The sequence below is a fragment of the Sebastes fasciatus genome, chromosome 7, assembly GCF_043250625.1.
Source record: "Sebastes fasciatus isolate fSebFas1 chromosome 7, fSebFas1.pri, whole genome shotgun sequence".
Taxonomy (NCBI): Eukaryota; Metazoa; Chordata; class Actinopteri; order Perciformes; family Sebastidae; genus Sebastes; species Sebastes fasciatus.
This window is the reverse complement of record NC_133801.1, coordinates 27,628,368-27,652,113: the sequence shown is the minus strand read 5'-3', so window position 1 is coordinate 27,652,113 and position 23,746 is coordinate 27,628,368. Positions and strand designations below refer to the sequence as shown.

The 23,746-nt window shown below is 39.8% G+C and overlaps 1 protein-coding gene across 1 annotated transcript in view; it reads left to right on the top strand.

Annotated features, from left to right (window-relative positions):
- The window catches only part of pipox (pipecolic acid oxidase), a 28,655-nt gene that overhangs the window by 933 nt on the left and 3,976 nt on the right, over positions 1-23,746 (top strand). The window contains exons 2-7 of the mRNA XM_074640063.1: positions 579-727; positions 6,713-6,926; positions 9,086-9,268; positions 13,822-13,974; positions 17,451-17,600; positions 19,537-19,612. Of these exons, the coding sequence (XP_074496164.1) occupies positions 579-727; positions 6,713-6,926; positions 9,086-9,268; positions 13,822-13,974; positions 17,451-17,600; positions 19,537-19,612 (925 nt within the window). The remainder of the gene's footprint in view (positions 1-578; positions 728-6,712; positions 6,927-9,085; positions 9,269-13,821; positions 13,975-17,450; positions 17,601-19,536; positions 19,613-23,746) is intronic.

Below are 23,746 nucleotides of genomic sequence, written 5' to 3'. Positions count from 1 at the left end.
CGACGCAAGTCACGTGGGAAAATGTTTTAGAAGGGCTTAGGAAAGTAGCATTTTGATGCTAAAACATACGTCCTGAATTTTTAAAGTATACATGCGCAACACCACTGAGATGAGTATGATATAAAAACCTAAAAAAAACAAAAACAAATAACCCTTTAATTCACTTTGTGTGACACTCTTTAAATGGATATAAAAGAATACTCAAGCTGGAAAAACATGTTTTAAGAAAATGTGGAAAGTGGCAAGACAGGTCCGGCAACAGCTCAGCAAACAAAGTCATTGTCGGTAACTTTTTTGATATGTACTTTATGAAGTGTGCAACAGGGACAAAAGGTTCTGCACTGTAGGGGCTTGCGCAGGCGGACTGATCGCTCGTGTTGCTGGAAATTGGTAGGAAAACACATGGAAAATGACAAATAACCTTTTGCAAGATATACAAACCGTTGTATGAGGATAGGTTGAACTATCACATATGGCTAAAATCATAGGAGGTCCAACTTTTGGCTATTTCATGCACGTTATTCTCAAACCAAAGTGATTTAATTTAAACCAAGTGATATTATGTTCACCTTTTCCAGTTCGTCCTGCCCCACACCCGAGGGAGCTCCCATGGTCAGACCCGTATAATCCGCAAGGCCTACGATCAGGACTTCTACACCAACATGATGGACGAGAGCTACGAGCTGTGGGCCCAGCTGGAGAGGGAGGCGGGTGTCAAACTGTACAGGTAAGCAGTCAGCAGAAACACACAGAGAGAAAACCCATTAAACGGAACATAACAAAAGCTTTGCCAGAACACGGGGATTTGTCACATTCAAGGTGCTATGTACGCACAAGAGCAGCAACTCAATCTACGGGAGCCATAAATGCATGACTTTCTCATTACCTCCGGCGTCACTGAATCACCCCTTGACAGCTCCCATGCCTGTGGAACAGGGAGCTTTTCTTTCATCTCACTAAACCTCTGATTTTCATACGCAGAGCGAGGAGGAATTTGTGTGTTTATAAATATGACAATGGCATCAAACTGTGAGCAACCCTCCTGCAGCACTTTAACTTTCCTGGTCATATTACCTCTGTTTGTTCTCAGTTCCAGAGAGCTGAATAACACATTGATTTATTATTCACGCGTCAGTGTAATAGTTCACGGTACCGAGCCACGCCCACATTATGTTCCCTAGAAACACAGTGCGCCTCCCCGTCCCCTGTGCACCCGTCGCAGCTCATGACTGATGGGTCCACATCTGAAGGCCACCTGTGCCCTTGGGCTGGCGAAAAATGTCGGCATCGCAATGAGAAATGTCCAGGCAAGGCTGGTGTGAGCAATGCCTCCCACTTCTGCCGCCGCCTCTGGGAGCGATGGAGCCGTCGAAAAAGGGCCGGAGCTAAAGCTAGAAATCTTTTTTATTTTCTCCACATGTATGGCAACATGTGTGCACATCCAAGCAGCTGAACCAGTGTCACCAATCACAAAGTTTGACAAGTTGGACTAGATGAGGTATCATATTTACGATCCTACACTCGCGTGGCTTTTCCTTCCTCCGTCACACACTCGTAAACACACAAGCACACAGGGAGACATAGTCATAAAATGTTCTGATGAATGGCTGAAGCCTTTAGCTGGGGTTGTCTGTGCCTTATGGCTGCTGACAGATGTCGGAGCAGCCTTTAGAAAACACTGCTGGCAAAGGGCGAGTGAGCCATATATCAGGCAGATTACTGAATCAGACCCTGTGTTTCACAACCTCTCACTCTGGTACTCAATAACTTCACACTGGAGCTGCCGTGATCTGCTGTATTACTGTCCACTGTTCATATGAGTCAAGGTTCAAGAGTCAAGATGTTTAGTGTCACATCGGTTATACAAGTGCAATCGTGTGAAATACATTTTGCTGGGAAGCTCCATTAAGAAAACAGTAAGTTAAGTAGCAAAAAATAAAATTAAAATAATATACAGTATAATAATAAAGAAAATACTTGGTATTCGGTAAATATAGAAGCACAATATATATACATAATAATAATAATACATAATTAAAAAAAAAATGAAAAACCAAGTTACTGGTGTAAGATTTATTATTTAAATAATAAATAATTTAGTCAATTTATTTGTATGTATTTATTTGTTACATTTTGTTTCACAAAGTTAGGGAAGCAATGTTTAAGTCAAGCCTGATGTTGCCCTACACATAAAGGAATCCCAGTCACTTCCACACAGTGAGGCATGCAGCTTATTAATTAAACCCTGGTACCAAAGCCCAGGTATCGCTATTGGGTCTGAAAAAGTCAGAACGGTGCATCCCTAATCCTCAGCACCATTTCGGTAGTGTCTTTAAAGAGGACATGAAAGGTGCATGTTTGTCTCTGATAGCAGTATGTTCTTATGTGAGTGCTCTGACTAAAATATATTCTTTGAGTTTGAAACAGTAGCTTAATGTTGTTATTTAGCTTTTCTGAGGCTATCGCCAAGATGCTGCTCCAATGGTCCTGCAAATTTGGAAAGTGCAACTTAGTCTACATGGTGATTTATTCACACACACTAAGGAGATTGATTGAAAGCATGAGTTATTTTCAAATATGTATTAACAGTATTATTAATATTTTAATATTTTCTACCAACATAGGCTATATATCATGATTTATTGGAAGAAACCAAGCAATTGTACATAAAATCGCCCCTACTGTACTGTGTAGTGCACAGACATTCCTGTGCAATATAAATATTAAAGACATTTCAGGTGCATTCACCACCTTTTTTTAACCTCCAGATAATCTGGGTAATCTGCTGGTTTGGTTCCAGTCTGATCATCTGACTGCACGTGTTTATTGCCCCTCCAAAAAATATCTTTCCATATACTAAAGACCTGTTTTATAGACAGGCCGATATCGCTATCATTATTCCCCACCACTAGAAAGTCATATAGAAACTCTTGCCAAAGCACTTACATCATTACATCAATATCTTCATAGGCATCTTTAAAAGGGTTGAAGTGTGCTGTCTTTTTTTCTTATGTCTGGCTATGTCTGGGTAGTGAAAGGCTGTTTATAGTCATTAGCCTTGACTGAGGGGAGTCTTACAGAGAGGTAGAGGTTTTGGATCAGGTGACAAGGAACCATAGAGCATCGCCGGAGTGAGACTGAAAGCTGGTATCAAAAAGGCAAAGCGGAGACAGGAGAGACTGGAGAGAGACACCAACATCAAAGATACATGGCAAGAGATCCAGAATGTCACAGGCAAAAATCAGGAGTGTATCATGTGTGAGGCCACGTTTCCAGATGAGCTTAACACCTTCTATGCTCGCTTTGATCTCCTCAACAAAGAGTCAGCTGTCAAGTCACCGGATGTAGACTGTGGGTAAAAGCCTGCCATTGGCTGTGCATCTCACACAGCATTCTCCTCCCCTTTGGCTATCTGCGTTCTCTATTTAGGAAGGGCGACGTCGCTGCATCTTGTGCTTAGCGCCGCCCCCAAGACAATTGTGATTGGTTTAAAGAAATAAAAACAAGCCAGAGTATTTTTTCCCCCTATACCAGAATGATAACGTGTGGAGCCAGATCTTTCTTTAGCACTGACACAGTGCTGTGGAGATCCCAGAAGACTTGAGAAGATCCCTTCTGAGAGTGAAGATGAGTGAAGCTACTGGGCCTGATAACCATCCCTGGTTGTGTACTAAGAACATGTGCCAACCAGCTTGATGTCATTACTGACATTTTTAACATATCACTCTTACAGGAGAGTGTTCACATCTGCTTCAGACTGTCCCTGTACCCAAATAGTCTGCAGTGTCTAGTCTAAATGACTACCGCCCTGTGGCACTCACCCCCATTCTGCTGAATTTTAAAGTAACTGGTTCTCCAGCACATCAAAAACAACATGCCAGCCATCCTGGATCCTCACCAGTTTGCATACAGAGCCGGCGTATCCACAGAGGATGCCATCTCCACTGTCCTCCACTCAGCCGTCACATATCTTGAAAATAGCAAACACCTACATCAGAATGATGTTTGTTGATTTCAGCTTAGCATTCAATACAATCACAAACTGATCGGCGAGCTCAGCCCTCTGGGCTTGAGTACCACACTCTGCAGCTGGATTGGATATTGGACATCAGACAGTCAAGATTGGCTGCCACACTACTGCCTAACTCTGGAGCTCTCCAGGGATGCGTGCTCAGCTCCCTTCTGTTCACACCGTGCACCCATGACTGCAACCCCCGACATGGAGAGAACTCTGTCTCTCCATGTCTCTCTCAACGATGAGACCTCATGTCAGAAGGAAATCAACAATCTTGCAGAGTGGCCTTGTGCTCGGAGAATAACTTACTGCTCAACGTCAGCAAAACCAAGGAGCTAATCATTGATTTTAGGACAAATGAGGTGAAGATACACACTCCTGTCTACATCGGTGGAGCTGAGGTGGAGCGGGTGAACTGATAACCTGTCATGGTTATCTCACATCTCCATCCTGGTAAAGGAAGCTCAGAAATAGCTGTATTTCTTTAGGAGGCTTAAGAAGGCAAAATTCCCGTGCCAAGAAATAGAAATAGACAAATAGAAATAATCCTAACTGGAAACATTACAAACTGGCAAGGGATGTGCACGGCCCAGGACAGGAGGGCTCTGTAGCGGGTGACTGAAACCGCCCAGAACATTATTGGTACCCATCTACCGAGCATCACTGATATCGGTGAGGTGAGGTGCCTGCGCAGAGCCCAAAGGATACTAAAAGACAATACCCACCCCACCAACTGGCTGTTCAATCTGCTGTCGTCTGGCAAGAGATACATAAGTACTCGCTGCCGTACCACCAGACTACAGAGCAGTTTTTTTCCTCAGGCTGTAAGACTCCTCAACTCCAACTCATCCTCAGCAATCCACCATAAACATTTTTGTGCACATTACCATACCACTACCTTTTATACTACCCTCATTCCCACTATAAACCAAAGTCTTACACTATAAATTAAAATACTCATATTACACTGACATTGCACATACTTTGTGTGTATTTGTGTATAGGTAAATGTATATATGGTATTGTTTTATTTTATTTTAAATCTTTTCTAAATATTCTCTATTCTGAATATTTGTATATGTTCTATGTGTGTGTAGCCTGAAGGGGCTACAACTTACATTTCAATGTGTAACCCTGAGTTGTAACATCAACCTTGAATCTTGAGGTTGGATGGAGTCAGTTTGTATTACTCAGCTTACATAATAACACTCACAGCAGACTCTTTAGAGCAGCCTTCAGCCTATATGCACACATTTGTGGTCGCAAACTGCAAATAAAAGCATCAACTGTCATTAACCAAACACATGTCGAGCATGCAAAACAAATAAAACCAAGTCCCATTTATTTTTTTATTCTTTGTTGCATTGCAGCAATTGGGGTAGCCAATCGCGGAGACACCACCCTGCGACAAAACAAGACTGTTTTTGAATTCTAAGTGAAATTTAGTAATGGCTGAACATTTTTTACTTGCGGTTTCAGACACAAATGCCTGTACACAAGGTTATGTCCAATCCACAGCAATAATGTCTTCCAAAGTGTCTGAAGTCATGTCCCTCATTTTCAGAATAGATATACTTTTATTTATTAAAATATGCACGACATCAGCGGTCAATATGGGACTCCTTTAAGGACGTAAAGCATCTGTTCTTTTCTCTCGAACACCTTGTAAAGTGTAATCCCCATTCAGATAACACAAAATCTGCTAGTTACTATACTGTATGATGTGAACTTTATGAATAAAATATATCAACCCTGTTTTTCTGATTCATATTTCTTATATAGCACACCAAAAGGATTTTTGTTGAAACAGGCTGATAGCCTTTGGGAAGACAGTTTGGTTGGCGGCTGTCCTCTCAGCACCTCAGGAGTTGGACAGATGGACGTTTCTGTAACATGCATTTGCCACTGACTTGTCACTTCTGGTCAGCGTTAAAGGTTAGATAATAATTTATGGACAAAACCGAAATTCTTGGTCAGTTTGCACTGCAGCGGCACCGCTAAAGAAGCAAAACTACAGCGTGAAATCCAAGTTCATCTTAAGCAGCAGTGAGTGGGTGCTCTGACCTAAGATAGATGTACTTAGATCATTTTCTCTCTCATCCCTTTTTTTTGTGTCCTTTGATATGATGCATCACAGACCAGCTGGGCTGATATGGATGACTACAGTTTGCTGGCGTCAGGTTACAAGTTTCTGGGTTGGGAAGTTCAAATGTGTCAGAATAGTTTTGCTGTTATGTGGAAACTTGCCTGAACAAGTATGTCACGGATTGATCTGACATCAGCAGGAGAAGTAAGTTTGAATTCTAAAGTAAATATGCTTGGTTACAACTTATCATACCTTCCAAGTTTCAATTTTCTTCATGTATATATATATACACAGTATATACTGTATATATACGGCACCCACTTGTCACTCAAAGCGGCCACGCCCTCAATTATACCTAACTTTAAGCCTTAAAATAATTTAATATTTTGGCCGTGCTCACACTTTTGTATCCAGCCGGAGTGAAGTTAACCTCTTGTAGTGTCCTTGCCCTGTTTAACTGTTGTAATAATACTAGGACGTCCCCTGGATTTAAATTGTCCTTTTAACATTAGTTCTAACAATGTAACACAGTTGGTGATTTGCAAAGGCTTCCACTTGTGTCTTCACCGGTTCTTACCAACCTTCTTAACTTCACTGATCTCCCCTCTCAGACAAACAGGATTGCTGGTGGTGGGACCAGAGAACAGTGAGGTTTACCAGCAGTATAAGAACACCCTGCAGAGGAACAAGGTTCCTATGATGATCCTTAACCGTGACAACTTCAGCCAGCACATCCCCCATGTCCACCTGGCTGAGGGAGATGGAGCGGTGGTGGACATACCTGCTGGAGTTCTGTTTGCTGACCGTGCACTCAAGGCTGCACAGGTAGGTAAAGATACTGCTGATAGAGCATTAGTTAGCTTCAGAGACTGATGTCATGAGTCGAGGCCAATCAGGTGGTCCACTTAGGACATGATCTGGACTGCCCAGTGCAAATTGAGAAAAAGGTGCGTCCTTATTAGTTTCAAAGGTTTCAACTTTTGCCGGAAAATGTTGGCGGCTTGCATGTTTCTATCCATAGATTTTCTCTGTATCCCAAGTTAGACAAACTTAATTGGAAAAAGAAGGTGACTGGTATAACTATTACCCAAACTATTTATTGTAAACATCCACTACAGTTTACAGACCCACTTCCTGGTTCCACTTATCAAACTTACCATAGTTGTGCACTCATAGTTTTCCAGTGCAATGAGGGATTATAACTGACATTTCAGGTTTGCTCACTACAAGTTTTACCTCCAAATTAAGTGATTTAGATGATCTGGATAAACTGTCGACTTGATTGTCTGACTGCTCGTGTTTCTTGACCTTTTTTGAATAATATCGCACACAGTGTTTTGAAACCTCAGCCACTATTTGGTGAGTACAATGTCATAACTCACAGAACTGATGGAGAGTGCTACAAAAATGTATTCGTAGTTGTTAATAGGGGTAGTTTTCCTTGAAATTTCCTTCATGACTTCATGGATTACAGTGACTGACGTCTAATCAAGACTAATCATGGATGTCTATACAGTTCATTCACCTCAACATAAATTAAGTTTTTAAAAGATTTCCAATATTTGTAAGGTCTTTCTCTCCTTGGTAAATATGAAAGTGCACACAGTGTCGACATCATTCCCACCCTAAAAGGCATGACCCTTTTCAGATGCATTTTGTAGTAAGTTACCAGCATTATTTAATGCATCAATAGCAAATAAGCCAGTATGCTATTCAAAACAATATTTCAACAATATAAATTGACCTTAATGTCTGTTCCAGGGTTGATGGCAGAAAGTCGTGTCTTGATTTAAGGAATCTGTACCGTATCAAATTTACAAAAGAACTAGAGAATTGGGCTGAAAAATACCAAGATGTGGATAATTGAACATATTTCATGCCCATTGTTTTAATCTAATAATAGCTCACACCAGGAATATCTTTCAGCAATAAATTCACATTACTGGACTCTGTCAGCACTGAGCAAAGGCACTGGAGGAGAACAGACTCATCCATGGCTGCCAGGTCAAGCACAAAACACTGCTTTGTTATTTCAGTGAGGTGCCATTTTCAATTCACTGGACAGATTGTTCAGCCGCTTTTTTGTGAAGCAGCAGTCAATTATAAATTAAAGCTTGTAGTGACAGATAGATCGGTAGATTATTGCTTTGTGAATTCTCATGCTTTGACTGTTTAATAGGCTCTTTGCCTTTAGTGTTACATCTTAATATATGTTGCAATTGATCCGTCTTATTTCATTATCTCAGAGTGACGTGTTTCTTAATGTCTTCTTTTTCTCTCTCTTTCAAAACAAACTGCTGAATTTCCCTCATGACTGTGTGCAGGGCCAGCTCAGCTATGGGTAAACTTAAGAGGGAACTGTAAATCAGTGCATTCATTGATTTCACTATCAACTACTAGTCTACTACATGTGACTAGGTCAGAATTGTGCTGATCTGAGTAAGTAGTACAACAGGATACCAATATAGTATGGTATAGTATAATAATATAGTATAGCATAGTACGATAGTATAGTATAGTACAATAGTATAGTATAGTATAGCCTAGGATAACATAGTATAGTATAGTACAAAAGTATAGTAAGGTATAGTATAGTACAATAGAATAGTATAATAGTATAGTATAGTAAAGTATAGTACAACAGTATAGTATAGCATTGTATAATATAGTACAATAGTATAGTATAGCATCGTATATATTACAGTAGTATAGTATAATAGTATAGCACAGTATAGTACAATAGTATATTACAATAGTATAGTATTGTATTGTATAGTATAGTATAGTATAGTATAGTCCAATAGAATAGTATATTAGTATAGTATAGTATTATAGTACAATATTATTGTATATTAGTATAGTATTGTATTGTATAGTACAATAGTATAGTATAATAGTATAGTATAGCATATATAGTATAGCATTATACTGTATGTCATAGTATAGTGTTCATTAACACATGTTCTCTCGTTCTCTGTTCCCAGGGACAGTTTCAGAAGTTGGGTGGGGTCATAAGAGACCAAGAGAAGGTAACAGACATCCAGCCTGGCCCTGTGGTGACGGTGTCTACCTCTGCTGGTGTTTATCGAGCCAAGAGTGTGGTGATCACGGCTGGACCCTGGGCTAACAGACTGCTGGCCCACACTGGCTTTCAGTTGCCACTAGAGGTATTCAAACGCTTGGTGTCCCACATGCAATAATGTTCATATAGCTGCGCATATATCATTATTGTATTCAGTTGTGAATTCCAGTAGAATATTAAGATTCAAGAGGTTAACATACAGTATATGTAAATGATACCAAAAGCTAGGTTTCATTGCCAGCACTTTAACTAGCAATTGGACACATTTTTTTCTCCATAATGTAACTTGAATAGTTTTTAAAAGCTAAATACCATACTTATCCTAGCCAGCATGGTAATGATGCAAAACGTTTCAAGTGTACCAAAACTATGTTTTTTTTTTGTTAGTTACATTTCCGTGCTCCATCACTAAGTTAGTGGACAAACAGAGACGTCGAGATGCATAAAACTCTGTTCCTACAAGGACAGAAATATGTATATGTACTCTTTTCGTCAGATTTGTAAAGCAACAGAGCGCATGTGCACAAGCCGGACTTCCACTCCACCTGTCTTTGCACCTGTCAGTGGAAAGAAAGGCAAAGACGAGGTGACGGTTCTCCAACTTGTAAAAGTATATTCTTATTATTATTAATGGTTATTACGAATAACCATCATGCAAGCTTGTGGCTATTTATAGCACTCATTCCATAATTTATCACATGTACCTTCAAATGAATACTTCACCCTCAAAATCATCATTTGTATATCAATTACTCACCCCGTGTTACCGTAAATTGACTCAATGACTCCACAGTGAACGGAGAATCCCAGACACATCTTCACTAAAACAGGCAGGCACGGACGAGTATGAGACTATTTATGAGGACGTGTTTTTTAAATAGTAAGGTTTTAGAAAAGATAGATATGTTTGGGAAGTAGCGAGCATATGACTGGATAAATGAGACTTGGATTATACTGCACGAGTTGTGTGAGAGTTTGTAAACCGATGTTTTGATATAGTCTTGCTGTTTGCTGCCCCCATTTACTTCAATTCATCAAGACTTTCCTCCGTTTTTGGATTCCCTGTTCACCGAGAAAAACAGTTTTCTTCAAGAATTCAATGTAACACGGTGAATAATTGATATACAAATGGTCATTTCGGGGGTGAAGTATTCCTTTAAACCATCATTGACAGTAATATCTCAATAATGATGATTAAATGTGATTTAGTTTATAGGAGACTTTACAAAGTGCTCCACACATAAGGATGAAACATGGGAAATTAAATGATGCCTCCCATATAGAGGCATCATTTCATCAAATTAAAGATCCCTGCATAACTGCAATAAATGATACACCAATTAGTGAAATTGGCTAACAACCCTAAATAAATAATAGTTTTATAACTAAATTCCATCGCTCAATTTCCATTTCACTATATCACATTCGGCTCACTAAGGAAAACCATGTGTTTCATGGTTTATGTAGCGTGTATCAGGCCCCAGATACGCAGTAGAATCAGCCGCACATTTCACATTAGACTCTGTATGTTATCAACTTCAACTTGTCCATCTCTAATCCACTTTCCCTCTCTTTTCACCACTGGGGAAGTTGCCCTGCCTACCCTTTAAATGCCCACCTGAACGTGCCACAGAAACAAAAGCAGTACTCCTCCATATTTAAACAGCTCAGAGGCCTTAGTCAGCAAGGCAGTCTTTTCCATCCAGCAATATGCCACACAGCCTGAAAAGAGAAGGTGATGGGAAAACAAGCAGACAGCTGTTAGAGTGGAGAATTGGAGTTGATATTGGAATTGCATTATTCAGGCTAGCAGCAGGCTGGGGGGCCTGGGGAATGCCATGCCTGAGTGAACTGCTAGAAAAGCACAGGCTCTGAGCTTGTTGGCTCGCCAGAGCACTTCTGTCTGAATTTTTATGGTCCCTGGGAATGAGTGCACGGCCGGTTAGTTCATTACATTGAAAGCTCCTGAACAATGTGTCCTTATTATTGCCACCCTCAGATGGACGTCATTTGTACGACCGTGTGTACATTTCATTAAATCCCAATTCTCACTTTACCACCGCGGAGCTACTTTTGTAATTGCACTTCTATTAGACGGAAAATAAGTGATGAGGAGGTTGGGGGTAGGTGTTATGGAGGTTTTATTGCTAGCTGGTAATTCTGCGCCAGTGTGTATTCATTCGGGTGGAGGGCTTCTTGCAGAGAACCAGTGTAGTATTGATCAGTTGTACAATAAATATATAATGAATGAAAATATATCTTATCATATCTGAGGTAACACGGTCCGTGTACCGTCCGTGCAAAGCTGTGCTCAACTTGTTTGATAATAGGAGGAACAAATATTCAAAGTATTATCTGTTTTTTCATGTGAATTAAAAAAACATAAATCCACTTGCTTTTCCTGTTTTCATCTTCAAATCAGCAACTGGAATAGAAGTTAAACCAAAACCAGAAAATGACTTGTTCTTTGCTTTTATTGTTATATCTATAGTCTATCTGTCCATACTGCGTCTCTACAAAAACAATGTCACTGGCTATATGCTATAGGCCTAGACAGACAGAGAGAGAGAGAGAGAGTTTAGTAAAGTTGGAAAGATATTTACAGATTCAAACTTCCAGGATCAATAACTCATAAGCGAAACGTTGTTAAAAAACAAACTATGGCTCTTTCTAACCGTAGTAAGGTAGACGACAAGCTACAACCTCATTCTCAGGATCAAAACGAGCCGTCCTCCGAGCAGGACACATACTGTATCATTGGTCTCTGTTAGCAGAGGCTGTGAGACCAGTGCTCAGGGACAAAGTGCAACGCCGAAAGGAGATGCTAAAACAATATACAATAACTTCACTGGTATACAGCGTAGTGATACCAAAATCACTTCCTACATCAATGGTATCCTGTTGGTTATACTACAACGATAAGTTTGGAAAAAATTTGCTTTTGTATACCTTTGGGGAATTTTTATTGCGAAAAAATTCAATAACTTCTCTGTAGATGGTCCCTGAGCATGTTATGTGTCCAGCTCAGAGGACGGCTCGTTTTGATGAATTCTGCTATGAAATCTATATATATAATTTATATTCCAATTGACAATTTGAAAACAGGAAAAGCAAGATAATTTCTGGGTTTTTTTTTGTTTCTTTTAATTCAAATGAAAAATGAAAAAACAAAGTAATGCTTCGTATATTGTTTATCCTATTGTCAAACAATTTGAACACCGCTTCGGACGGAGGGTACACGGACCTAACACACACTCTACAACTACCAAGATTGCCATGACATTTTGTATGAACATTCAAATACCGCAAAGGACAATTACTAGAGATCGTAACGACGCCCTGGTCTCTCCTCTAGCGCCACCATCAGGCCAAAAATAACACTTTATTAACACTCTTCCCCTTGACGAGGCATCTGGGAAACTTCTGATCACATTTCCATTTGATGTGCATATTCATGGTCCCTCATGGTTTTTGGTGTCCTTGTGACCTTTCCTCTTGTGCCATCTGTTTGAATTCACAAATCTGAAAAAGCATTGGCATTCAATTTACTGAGCACAGCACATCAATGCTGCCCAGAGGATGAACTCTTTGTATGCTGGACACTCCAGGAGGCTTTCTCTCTTGGACCACAATCAGACCAAAATCAACAGTTTTCAAATAGGAGATCAAGTGTTGACATTATTGGTGTCATCGCCTTTCATGTAACGCCATCCTCAGGAAACGCTTTACATTCTTAGCACACAACTGGTATGGCTGTGACAAAAGTAAAAAGGACTAAAATAGCACTTCATAGTAAAAGAGAAATGTGTGCTGCTTTTACATCTGATTGTTTTATTCCAATCTGGGTAGAAGTTTATAATGTGATATTGCATGTTAGTGGAATTGTTAAATTGTAAAATCCAAAATGTGTGCATTTGGGTAGATGGAAAATCCAGAAAAAATAACTGAAAAAATAGAAACAAGCAGGTCATCTTCACGAAGTCTGCCATGTTTCAACAGTAGCCCAGAACCGACAAACTGTTAACTTTTCCTGTTTGGGCCGGAGTTAATAACGTTACTCGCTCCCGTCGCCGCCGCACTCTCTCTCTTGCTTCCCACTCACTTCCCACATACACACACTCTACGCTCCAAACGGCTCTAGAGAGGACCATTCGTGTTTTTGCGTCGGCCACCGTAGCTCTCCAAAACCCTTGGCACACGGGAGAGGCTTCAGTTGGTTGCAATCTCCTCACTTCACCGTTAGATACCGCCAGATACTACACACTGGTCCTTTAATGGCCAGTGTGAACAAGAGGAATTATTACAGCAAACATATTGACATCTGACTTGTTGTAAGTTGTTGTAAGAAGTATTGGATCAGAAGACTGTAATGGTCATATTTTAACAGTTATGGTAGACAGTGATAAACAACACCAACAGCATATGTATTTATTTTGTTTTTTTGGAGGACGTGTTGGAGTATTAGGCTGTTTACACAGCAGCTAGTGCTTGAGAAACTCTCTGAATTTCAATCAAGGAGTTCTGTACATCAGAACTAATGCACAGTATACACTATGGTCAATCACTAGGTCTTTAGTGACAGCCAGATCTCTGGGGACTTGGCTGGTACTAATGGTTTTCCTGGTTTCTCTACTATAGGTGGTGAAAATCAACGTGTGCTACTGGAAAGAGAAGGTTCCCGGATCATACGACGTGAAGCAGCGCTTTCCATGCTTCTTGGTGACTGAGTGCGAGGAGACCAAAGAACACATCTATGGCCTCCCATCCAATGAGTACCCAGGCCTGGTGAAGGTATGTCACAGTACTGAACCCTCAAGAAGAGTAACTCTAGATTCTGCACAGATACCTTAAATATTCATGGTAATAATATCAAATAGATTTTATCAATGATTGTTTTTGTTTTTTAATGTAAATGTGATTTCATCTATCTGCTTTTCTAGTTGATCATTTGACTTCATTATTCAACATTAGTATCTAAACCAGTGCTGTGTGTGCACTGAAGCAAACCCTGCTCTTTATTAAATTAAGATAAATGAGCATGCACACAACATTTAGTTTGCAGGATGTGGCTCTGATAAAATTTCATCAGCTTTTTAGTATTCATTTTTTATTTAAACAGTTTCTTAGTTTCAGATATACATCATGCATGTTTGAAGGGGCACTCTAATCTTTGGTGGACCAACCAATCAGGTATTGGGGCTGCAATTAATAACTGTACCAACAGATTCTCACTCGTCAAATACCGACGCTTGGTCAGTGTTCTTGTGCTTCAAACTATGTCACTCTAGGTTCCCCTCTAGCATCAGTTTTGGACGTGTCACATTGGTGTCAAAAAAGCCAGCAATGTAAACTTCCAAAGGGGTGAATATTTTTAATAGGCACTGTATATTGTACAGTATATTTCAATAAGTGATATTTTCATGTTTATGTGTTATTTGTTAATTAGAATTAATACTAATTAACATAGATTTTGTACAATTACTGATAATGTATTGTCCGAAATACGCATTATTAATTTATGTAACCCTGCTCACCCATATCACACATGGAATCCATTCATTATAAACTGCTCGGTGAAAACAGAGACAGATTTGTGCAAAATGTGGCTGGAATGTTGCTTTGGAGAACCACATTGCCACTGTGGTACAATTGCAGTCCACTTTGAAATAGAAACACTGCTGCAAAGACAACTGTAAAATGTGATTTGTTCTACCTCAACATCAGATTAGTTATGGGAGTTGTGCTGGGTTTGATGTCATCTGATGGCACATCTCTATTTTGGGCATTATGGCGGGCCAGCAGGAGCTCAGAGCCTAATAGCAGACCACATGCAATGAAGAGAGGGGTGGACAGATGGTGATGCCACGTCACATTATTCACTCTGAGACACAGTCACCAGAGCTACTGTATGCCCAATGTTTGGGCCATTTAACATAGTTTGAAAAAAAAAGAAAAAATCTCCCAATGAAGCAGAGAAGAATATTTGAATTACTCTGTTTTAGTATTGTTTGTTTTTACTGCATGATAATGACAGAAGGTTTTTTCTAAATCAGAAAATCCTGTAGGAAAAAAATAAAATCTGCAGCTCTTTTAATTCCTCAGCCTCCTCGCTGTGCCTCTGTTCTCTGGGTGAGACTGTTTGTGTCAGACCTGGCTGACAGGAGCTCACAAAAAAAGCAGCTTTAGAAGTTTGGAGTGTGTGTATGACAACCACTCCTCCTCCCCTTTTGTCATTTACTGGCATTTGCTGGCATTAGGAGCCTAAATAAGGAACGTAGACATGAGAAACGTATCATTTCCTGCCTTATTACTTCGCTTTACATGAAACTCTAAAATAAGCCCATTCAGCACTGCATAAACAGAGCTGTGGGATTCTGTCTTAAAGGGGACATCATGAAAAATTCACTTTCTCATTACTTGTGCACATCTGCCTTTCGTGCGGCGTGATTTCATACAAAGTCAATGTCGAATAGACGCAAGTTCGCGCCGGATGCTTGAATGTCTCGAAGGATGAAAAGGACGTCATTCGCATATTCGTGCCAGTTGAAAAATTTCAACTCGAGCAAGAAATTTGCTGTGTCGCAAAAGCCTATCAGCGTCACTGACATCCTGACATTGAATGAGAAATGGAGTAAAAAAATATTGTACGGGCGCCTGGGTTAGCTCAGTTGGTAGAGCGGGTGTCCATGTATCAAGGCTTGGTCCTGACCGCGGCGGCCCGGGTTCGAATCCGGCCTGTGGCCCTTTCCGCATCCACTCTCTCTCTCCCCCCTTTCAAGACTCTATCCACTGTCCTCAATAAAAATGGAAAAATGCCCCCAAAAAAATTACTTTAAAAAAAAAAAAAAAAATATTGTACCCATCTGTTGGCACCCAAAGCTCACCGATAGTAGGCTACCTCATATTTATACCAGAGAGAGACCAGACAAAACTTTGTGTGTAAGTGTATGTGTATAAACTAGGGCTTTTAGCGCAAATTAGTTTTAACGCCATAATTTCTTTAACACATTAACGCAACTTGTTATTTTTAGTTTGTAGCAGGTTCAGTTTTAAAGCTAGAGTGAAGATACTGGCATCATATGAAGGAATACATTGGTACCAATCATGTCATACTAGCTAAATAACACTCCAAACAAGGAAAAAAAAAGCATGGCCATTTTCAAAGGGGTCCCTTGACCTGTGACCTCAAGATGTGTGAATGAAAATGGGTTCTATGGGTACCCACGAGTCTCCCCTTTACAGACATGCCCCACTTTATGATAATAACATGCCGTTTGGAGCAAGTCATAGTCAAGTCAGCACACTGACAGCTGTTGTTGCCTGTTGGGCTGCAGTTTGCCATGTTATGATTTGAGCATATTTTCTATGCTAAATGCAGTACCTGTGAGGGTTTCTGGACAATATTTGTCATTGTTTTGTGTTGTTAATTGATTTCCAATGATAAATATATACATACATTTGCATAAAGCAGCATATTTGCCCACTTCCATGTTGATAAGAGTATTAAATACTTGACAAATCTCCCTTTAATGTACATTTTGAACAGATAAAAAAAATGTGTGATTAATCTTGATTAACTATGGACAATCATGCGAGTAATCTTCTTAATCCTTCTTATGGCACGCTCTTCCCTTACGCATTATCATGTCATTCATACATAGTTTTGTGCGACCGGGCTGGATATAAACAACATGAGGAACAGGATTCACTTAGATTTAGCTGTTGTATTAAAACACCTGTCAGTTCATTTGTTTACATGTGGATCACAGATTGTGTACGAGTCAGTACATCGAGCAGTTCTTTTTTTTTTCTGAATCTGAACTAAAAAAAAAAAAAATCACTTCATGTGTTTAAAACCAACTTCCTGCTCCACCCTCAGCATCGAGACCAGAAGATGGTCTTCTTTGCTTTCTGTCATTATTTAAAATGCGACTCCTCTTTACATTTGTCAATACAAGAAAGATTATGGATTTGTGGAATTGTCATTCAAATGATGGTGGTGGCAGTAAACATCAAGGCAGGAATGACACAAAGACTATGGATTACTGAATACTAAATGAATAAATGCTGAATTTATGCTAGAAGTAAATAAACTATAAGCATTCAAAAATTCAATAAATACCAATAAACCTTACTGAATACGAAGTAAGAGTTGGATGGTGTTGGCATACTGCTGCTGCTTTTCATTATACATATTCAAGTATGCAGGATTACCAAACTTAGTGATTCATATAGAAATAATATTGACGCTGTCATTCTGTGTGCAGGTATGCTACCATGGCGGCGGTGAGACAGACCCAGACCAGAGAGACAAGCAGACAGACAGGTCTGATATTGACATCCTCCAGCGCTACATCGCCCGTTGTCTTCCTGGCCTGGTCCCTGAACCTGCTGTGGTGGAGAGCTGCCTGTATACGGTCAGTATCAACAGTCCACATCAAAGTGTTATTGACATTTAAGCCTCAGAAGGTCGAGGAATTTGATTACATCTGTGGGTCATTGGGAAATATCAGAAGATTCAACACACTGGCAACACTTATTTAAAGGAAGGACCTAAGCTTATATTGAAACTTCGAATGCTTCTACCTTGTTTTTTTAAAGTGTAACTTCATCCCCAATTTTGCTAAAAAGTGGGCAAGGGGCTGAGAGATGAAACCACGCCCACTTCAAATGACAAAAGCCTTGATGCAGCAAATATGACAGCTACAGTAGCTTGGAAAATAGCGCCCCATAGTTGATAGAATTAGACATGGGAGAGAAGTTACTACATCAATGAGTTACTGTCTGTTTGTAGACGATTCACATTTATACATTTTTTCTCAGTGAAAAGTTTGACGGCATATTTAGCTAACATTGGTAGCAGCATTAGTAGATAGAGCTGTATCACATTCAACAGTTTATTAATTTGCTAACTTCCTGTATCGTCTGTCCGCAAAAGTTCACTTTTTTACAACGTACTCGAGGCAAATTACAGCCCAAAAGTCTCACATACACATCAGAGATCACGGAGGCTCCCATAGCCCATAGCAATGAACTTTTGTTTGACTTGCACACATGCACAGTGCTGTGTGGAAACGAGGCGTAAACAGCAGGGGCCAGATGTCTAAATCTCTGCGGAGATTGACGACTAAAACTGTGAGACAAATACAGAAATATGCATACGCATTAATTTTCGTCAGATTTATAAAGCCACACCTACACCTTATTCTGTTTTTCTAAATCTCAGTCATTATGGAACATGTTCAACCCTTATTTCCACGCCCACAGTTAGCCATAAGTGGATGTAGAAACGCCCTTAAGCACTGTTTGCATATCGATACTCGTGCTGGCTCAACCACTCATTACATCTGTCAGTGCAATTTCACCGACTGTGTTGCATCAAACTAGTGGTACGGGCGCTAAAATTGCCACAGCAGTGGTCATGTCTGCACAAATGGAAAATTAGGCTACGTTGTTTATATTGCATTTTAATTTTCAAATTTGATTTAGCGTCCGAATATTGTCCACTGTAGAGCGGGGTATGACTATAAAAAAAAGAGCGTGAGCTTCCATATTGGGCAGTTAAACTGTAAATATGAAGTGTATAAGTTGCTCTGTATTTAATTTACTGCTGGAAAATCCTCTCCAATGCCATTCTGAGGTGTTAGTGTGTGTGTGTGTGTGTGTGTGTGTGTGTGTGTGTGTGTGTGTGTGTGTGTGTGTGTGTGTGTGTGTGTGTGTGTGTGTGTGTTGCAGGGGTGGGAGGTTGTGCAGCCGCTCTGCCCTCCAGCAACACAGCAAGCTGCTTTTACCACGATCACAAACTGAAGCTGTAGAAAAACATAATTTCTGTGACCTTGTCCAATGCCCCTGAAAATCCTGACTGTCACGCTCTTTTCTCACATAACAGCAGGTGTTTTGTTCCATTACCAGTGATTCCTAAGAGGACAGAGAGTTAAATTACATGTGTCTCTACAGTTGGGGTAAAATGTTGCCTTTTGTCGGAGGTCATTATGTACTCTACAATGGACTCTTTGATCCTGTTAAACACATTTTCCACAATGACTTTGATGGAGAGGGAGTATGTGTGTCCCTGTCGAGTGGTTCTCAGGACAATCTGCGATCGCTCAGTTCATGTCTTATTAAAGTAGAATGAAGAGGCTGGAGAAATAATGCTGCAGCACTCTTGACTTAATGTGCACAAGCTGCATCGCGTTTATCAGACAAGAGCATTACAGTTCATACTTTTCAAACCAACAGGTTTGCAAGCAAGGTGCAAAATGTAACACTTGGTCAGAGCGACTCAGTTTCTCCTGTACTCTGGACCCTCTCATTTTTATTTTGGTGGTTGTTCATGTTTTGTTGTTTTTGCAGATGACGCCTGACCGTCATTTTGTGCTGGACTGCCACCCCGCCTACAGCAACATTGTGGTTGGAGCAGGATTCTCAGGTACGACGCAATACGACACAAAACATCTACAATCAATTGAAAGAAGGGATCATCTAGCCCGTGTGTTGCAGGCTTGGGTCAGATTACTTTGTAATGTAGTCAGTTACTGAATACAAATTGCATGGCAATTTTTGTAATCAGTAAAGTAATTGGTTTACAAAAAAAAAAAATGCAATCTAATCTGAATACTTTTTGGATTACTTCAAAATCAAACATTGAAAATATTGCACCTTGTAAAAATCGGACACAGACACAAAATTTGAGTTCCACAAATATTTCTCATTAAACTTCTCAAACCATGACCACTAAAATGTATTTTGCATCGTCAGCATTTGGTCAGGTCAAATGACCTTTTACAAAAACAGTATTGGCACATACTACAGGTGTATTGTGCGTATGTTCTACAACAATGTGGGATGCCGTTTGAGGTTTTTGTTGCTATTGTTTGTTTTTTTTAATCAAAGGCAAAATGGAGGACTTTGCTTTTGTAAGGCAAAAGGAGCACTTACTCAACATGTTCATCTTCCATTTTCAATGTAAATAAAAGGAATACAAATTCCATTATCCATAAATTATCATTAAAATACAAAAACAAATATTAGTTAAAGGGACTCTCTGTAAGAATCAGAAATTACTTGTTAACAGTGACACCTGTGGCCCAACCGACACATGCAAGACTGAACGTGATGAAGGTTAGGCATTGACCTTGAATAGTTAAGGTTAGGCATTGACCTTGAATAGTTAAAGTTAGACATTGACCTTGAATATTTAAGGTTAGGCATTGACCTTGAATAGTTAAGGTTGGGCATTGACCTTGAATAGTTAAGGTTAGGCATTGACCTTGAATATTTAAGGTTAGGCATTGACCTTGAATAGTTAAGGTTAGGCATTGACCTTGAATATTTAAGGTTAGGCATTGACCTTGAATATTTAAGGTTGGGCATTGACCTTGAATAGTTAAGGTTAGGCATTGACCTTGAATATTTAAGGTTAGGCATTGACCTTGAATATTTAAGGTTAGGCATTGACCTTGAATATTTAAGGTTAGGCATTGACCTTGCATAGTTAAGGTTGGGCATTGACCTTGAATAGTTAAGGTTAGGATAGGTCGCCGGGCAGCGAGTTTAGCAGGACTTTTTGCAAATATTTGGCAATAAAAAGTGTGTAAAAATGTACATACAGTCCCTTTAAGTAACCATCAACAAAACTGGCAACCTGAGAGGAATAACTTAACTTTGATACACAGTAGAACATATTTAGCATATAGAATTGGTCAAATCAAATTGACCTTACAAAAACATGCTGGCAATAAACGTATATTTCAGAGATGTACTCCAAAATGTTATCATGTAAACAAGTAATCCTTGCCTATGTAACTGTAATCTGATTGCACATTTTGTTCAGATGTAATCTAGGCTGATTATAGTTACTTATTTTTTTGTAATCTGATTACATAAATTTATTTTTGTCAGCTTTGGAATTAAGCTTCCTTACTTCTCTAGCTGTTAGTGGAAGCTGTAGCCTAGTAACAGCTGAGCCCAGCAGCCTTCCAGCTGTGAGAATTTATTTAGAACAATTATGAAGACGCTGCATCAGAGCTGTACGGTTGTATAAGAGTCTACAAGCCACGCTCAGAGCTCTGTGAGGCTGCACTTAGGCATAGTAGTGCTTTGCGCTAAATGCTAACATGCTCACTATGCCAGTGGTAACATGCTGATGTATAAAAGGTCATGTTTACCACGTACAACATTATAATTTAGTGCATTAGCATGCTAACATTTGCTAATTAGCACAAAACACAAAAGTAGCATACAGCCGAGGCTGATGGAAATTACATTATTTTTCTAGGCATTTGGTTGCAAACCAAAGTATTGGACAAATCCTTTTGTCATTGCAGTTCATCCTCTGGTAACCGGGAATGTCAAATGTCAAAGCAATCCATCCAATAGTTGTAGAGATATTTCAGTCTTGATACAAGTGGTGGGCTCATCTAAGTATCATAGCAACACGGGGTTTTCTGTGTTCAGATCTGCTCAAGGACTATTGACACATGTAGGCTAATGAGTGTCACACTCATCTTAAGAATCATTTATTAAAGGCAAAATGCCATGTCTTAAAAAAAAAAAAACAGAGGTTTTTGAACCAATGGAGTCAACTAGAAATAGACAGCGTCGAAATGAAAATGCTCAACAGCTCAACAAGTCAAAGAGAAAACAGAAAGTAGTACATCTGGCACATTGTACACCAGATGTGGGCCGATGAGTGCCAGCATAAAAACAGCAGCAGCCAAATGAATCAGCATCACTTGTTCCCTCCTCACCCAAGAAGAGCACAGAGCCAAGTGGCCTATGTGCTCAGTGGGAGCCCAGACATCAATGTTTATGACCACTGTGGTCAGAGGGACAAGGTCACAATCTCAAATGGATGTATTGGACAAGAAGAGGAAACAAAAGAAATGAGAGTATCAATTAAAGAGAGAACCAGAACCTTTATTTGAAACATGCTAATTTCTTTGTCTTTGAATTCAGGACAACATTCATTGAATCTGTACAACTGAATCATGTCATACTCACCAAGTAGACACGATTGGAAATAATTATAATGAGATCGGTCGTGTGTGTGTGCGTGTGTATGAGTGAGTGTGTGTGCATCTCTGTGTCTGTCCACAGCTAATCTCGCATACTGCTGTACCAAACTGCATAATATTCTGGGTGCTGATTTATGGCTGCATGCCACAGACCTCTCGTGGTTGCTGTGACTTTCTCAGAATACCACTATTGATTGACTGCTGACTCGTCACTCACTACTCTTACCCAGCCCCCAGCCAAGTAGGGGCCGCAAGTGAAACACAGTGGGGGGGAAACACTTTTATTGTTTTGGACGGTGTGTTTGGCTATAACAGCTAACAGAACTACACACAGCAGTGTGCATCACCGCCGCTCAGCCGCTGCTCTGTGACCAAATGCAGTTATTCCGTGCCTTTTTATTGTGCATACACAAAAAAATAGACTTGAAGCCGAAATAAGTGGCTCAAGTTGTGGTTACACCTGTAAGACAGAGCTGAGACGGAGCTGAGGCGTGCGAGTGAAAAACACGTCTGATACATATGCAGTCAAGATGAGGGGATAGCCAATTGTGGTTTGATCAGAGCAGCAGCAAAATGAGTATGACATGACTCTATTGTTGTTCTCCACCACTCCCATAGGTGGATTTACTTGGATCCAAAAAAATACCAAATAGGTACATGTGAACATAACACTGCCTTGTCCCTGACAAAACTGGCTTACCATTGTTCTGCACCAAAGTGCAACACAGCCGGCCATATGACAGCACAAAAATCAGCAGACCAATCAGAAAATGTGTCAAGTAAAGCCATGACATAACTTTGAAATAAACACCAAATCAATTCAGTAATTGAAAGCAAGTATAACACAAACCCCTTTCTTGCCCCTTTCTGTTTCAGACCGCAGACAAGATTTGTTTAACTTTGTTATATTGTTTGGTTGATGGGAAATTCTGAGCCTCTGTGATGTCAAAAAAATCTTGAAAAAACTTGAATGGATTTTGTCACTCCTATTATTCCTTGTATTACTTCTATTTGGGCAGCCTGGTTTGTCTCACTAAAACTGACATTCTCATACAACAAAACTGCTTTGTCAGTTATGTTTCAAGGGAAAGATATTTTCACCCAGTTTACATTTGTTTTTGACGTATCTCCACCTCGGGATGAGGCCGAGGTGGACGGAAGAGTCAACACAGGATTTTCACCCACGCTGTTTGTGTCCCGTGTGAAACAAAAAATCAACGTACACCTATTTTAATTTACATACCTAAGCTAAGTGACGTAACAAAAGTAGTTATTTGAAACCAAATGATGATGTTTTACTAAACCTAACCAAGTAGTTTTGTTGCATTTTTGTTTATTTTCTTTCAATTTACGACATTAATCACGTGTTTAAAACTACAACCGTTGGATAATTTAGTCAAACTGTCTCCATTAAAAGTATGCTGATTGATCTATGATCAGCTCCTGTTTGCAGTGTAGCCATGGATGTACAGACGAACTATCACTGGATTACATTGACACTGAAGAAAATTTTAAAACATGATTATCTGGCAAGTTCTGGAGTTATG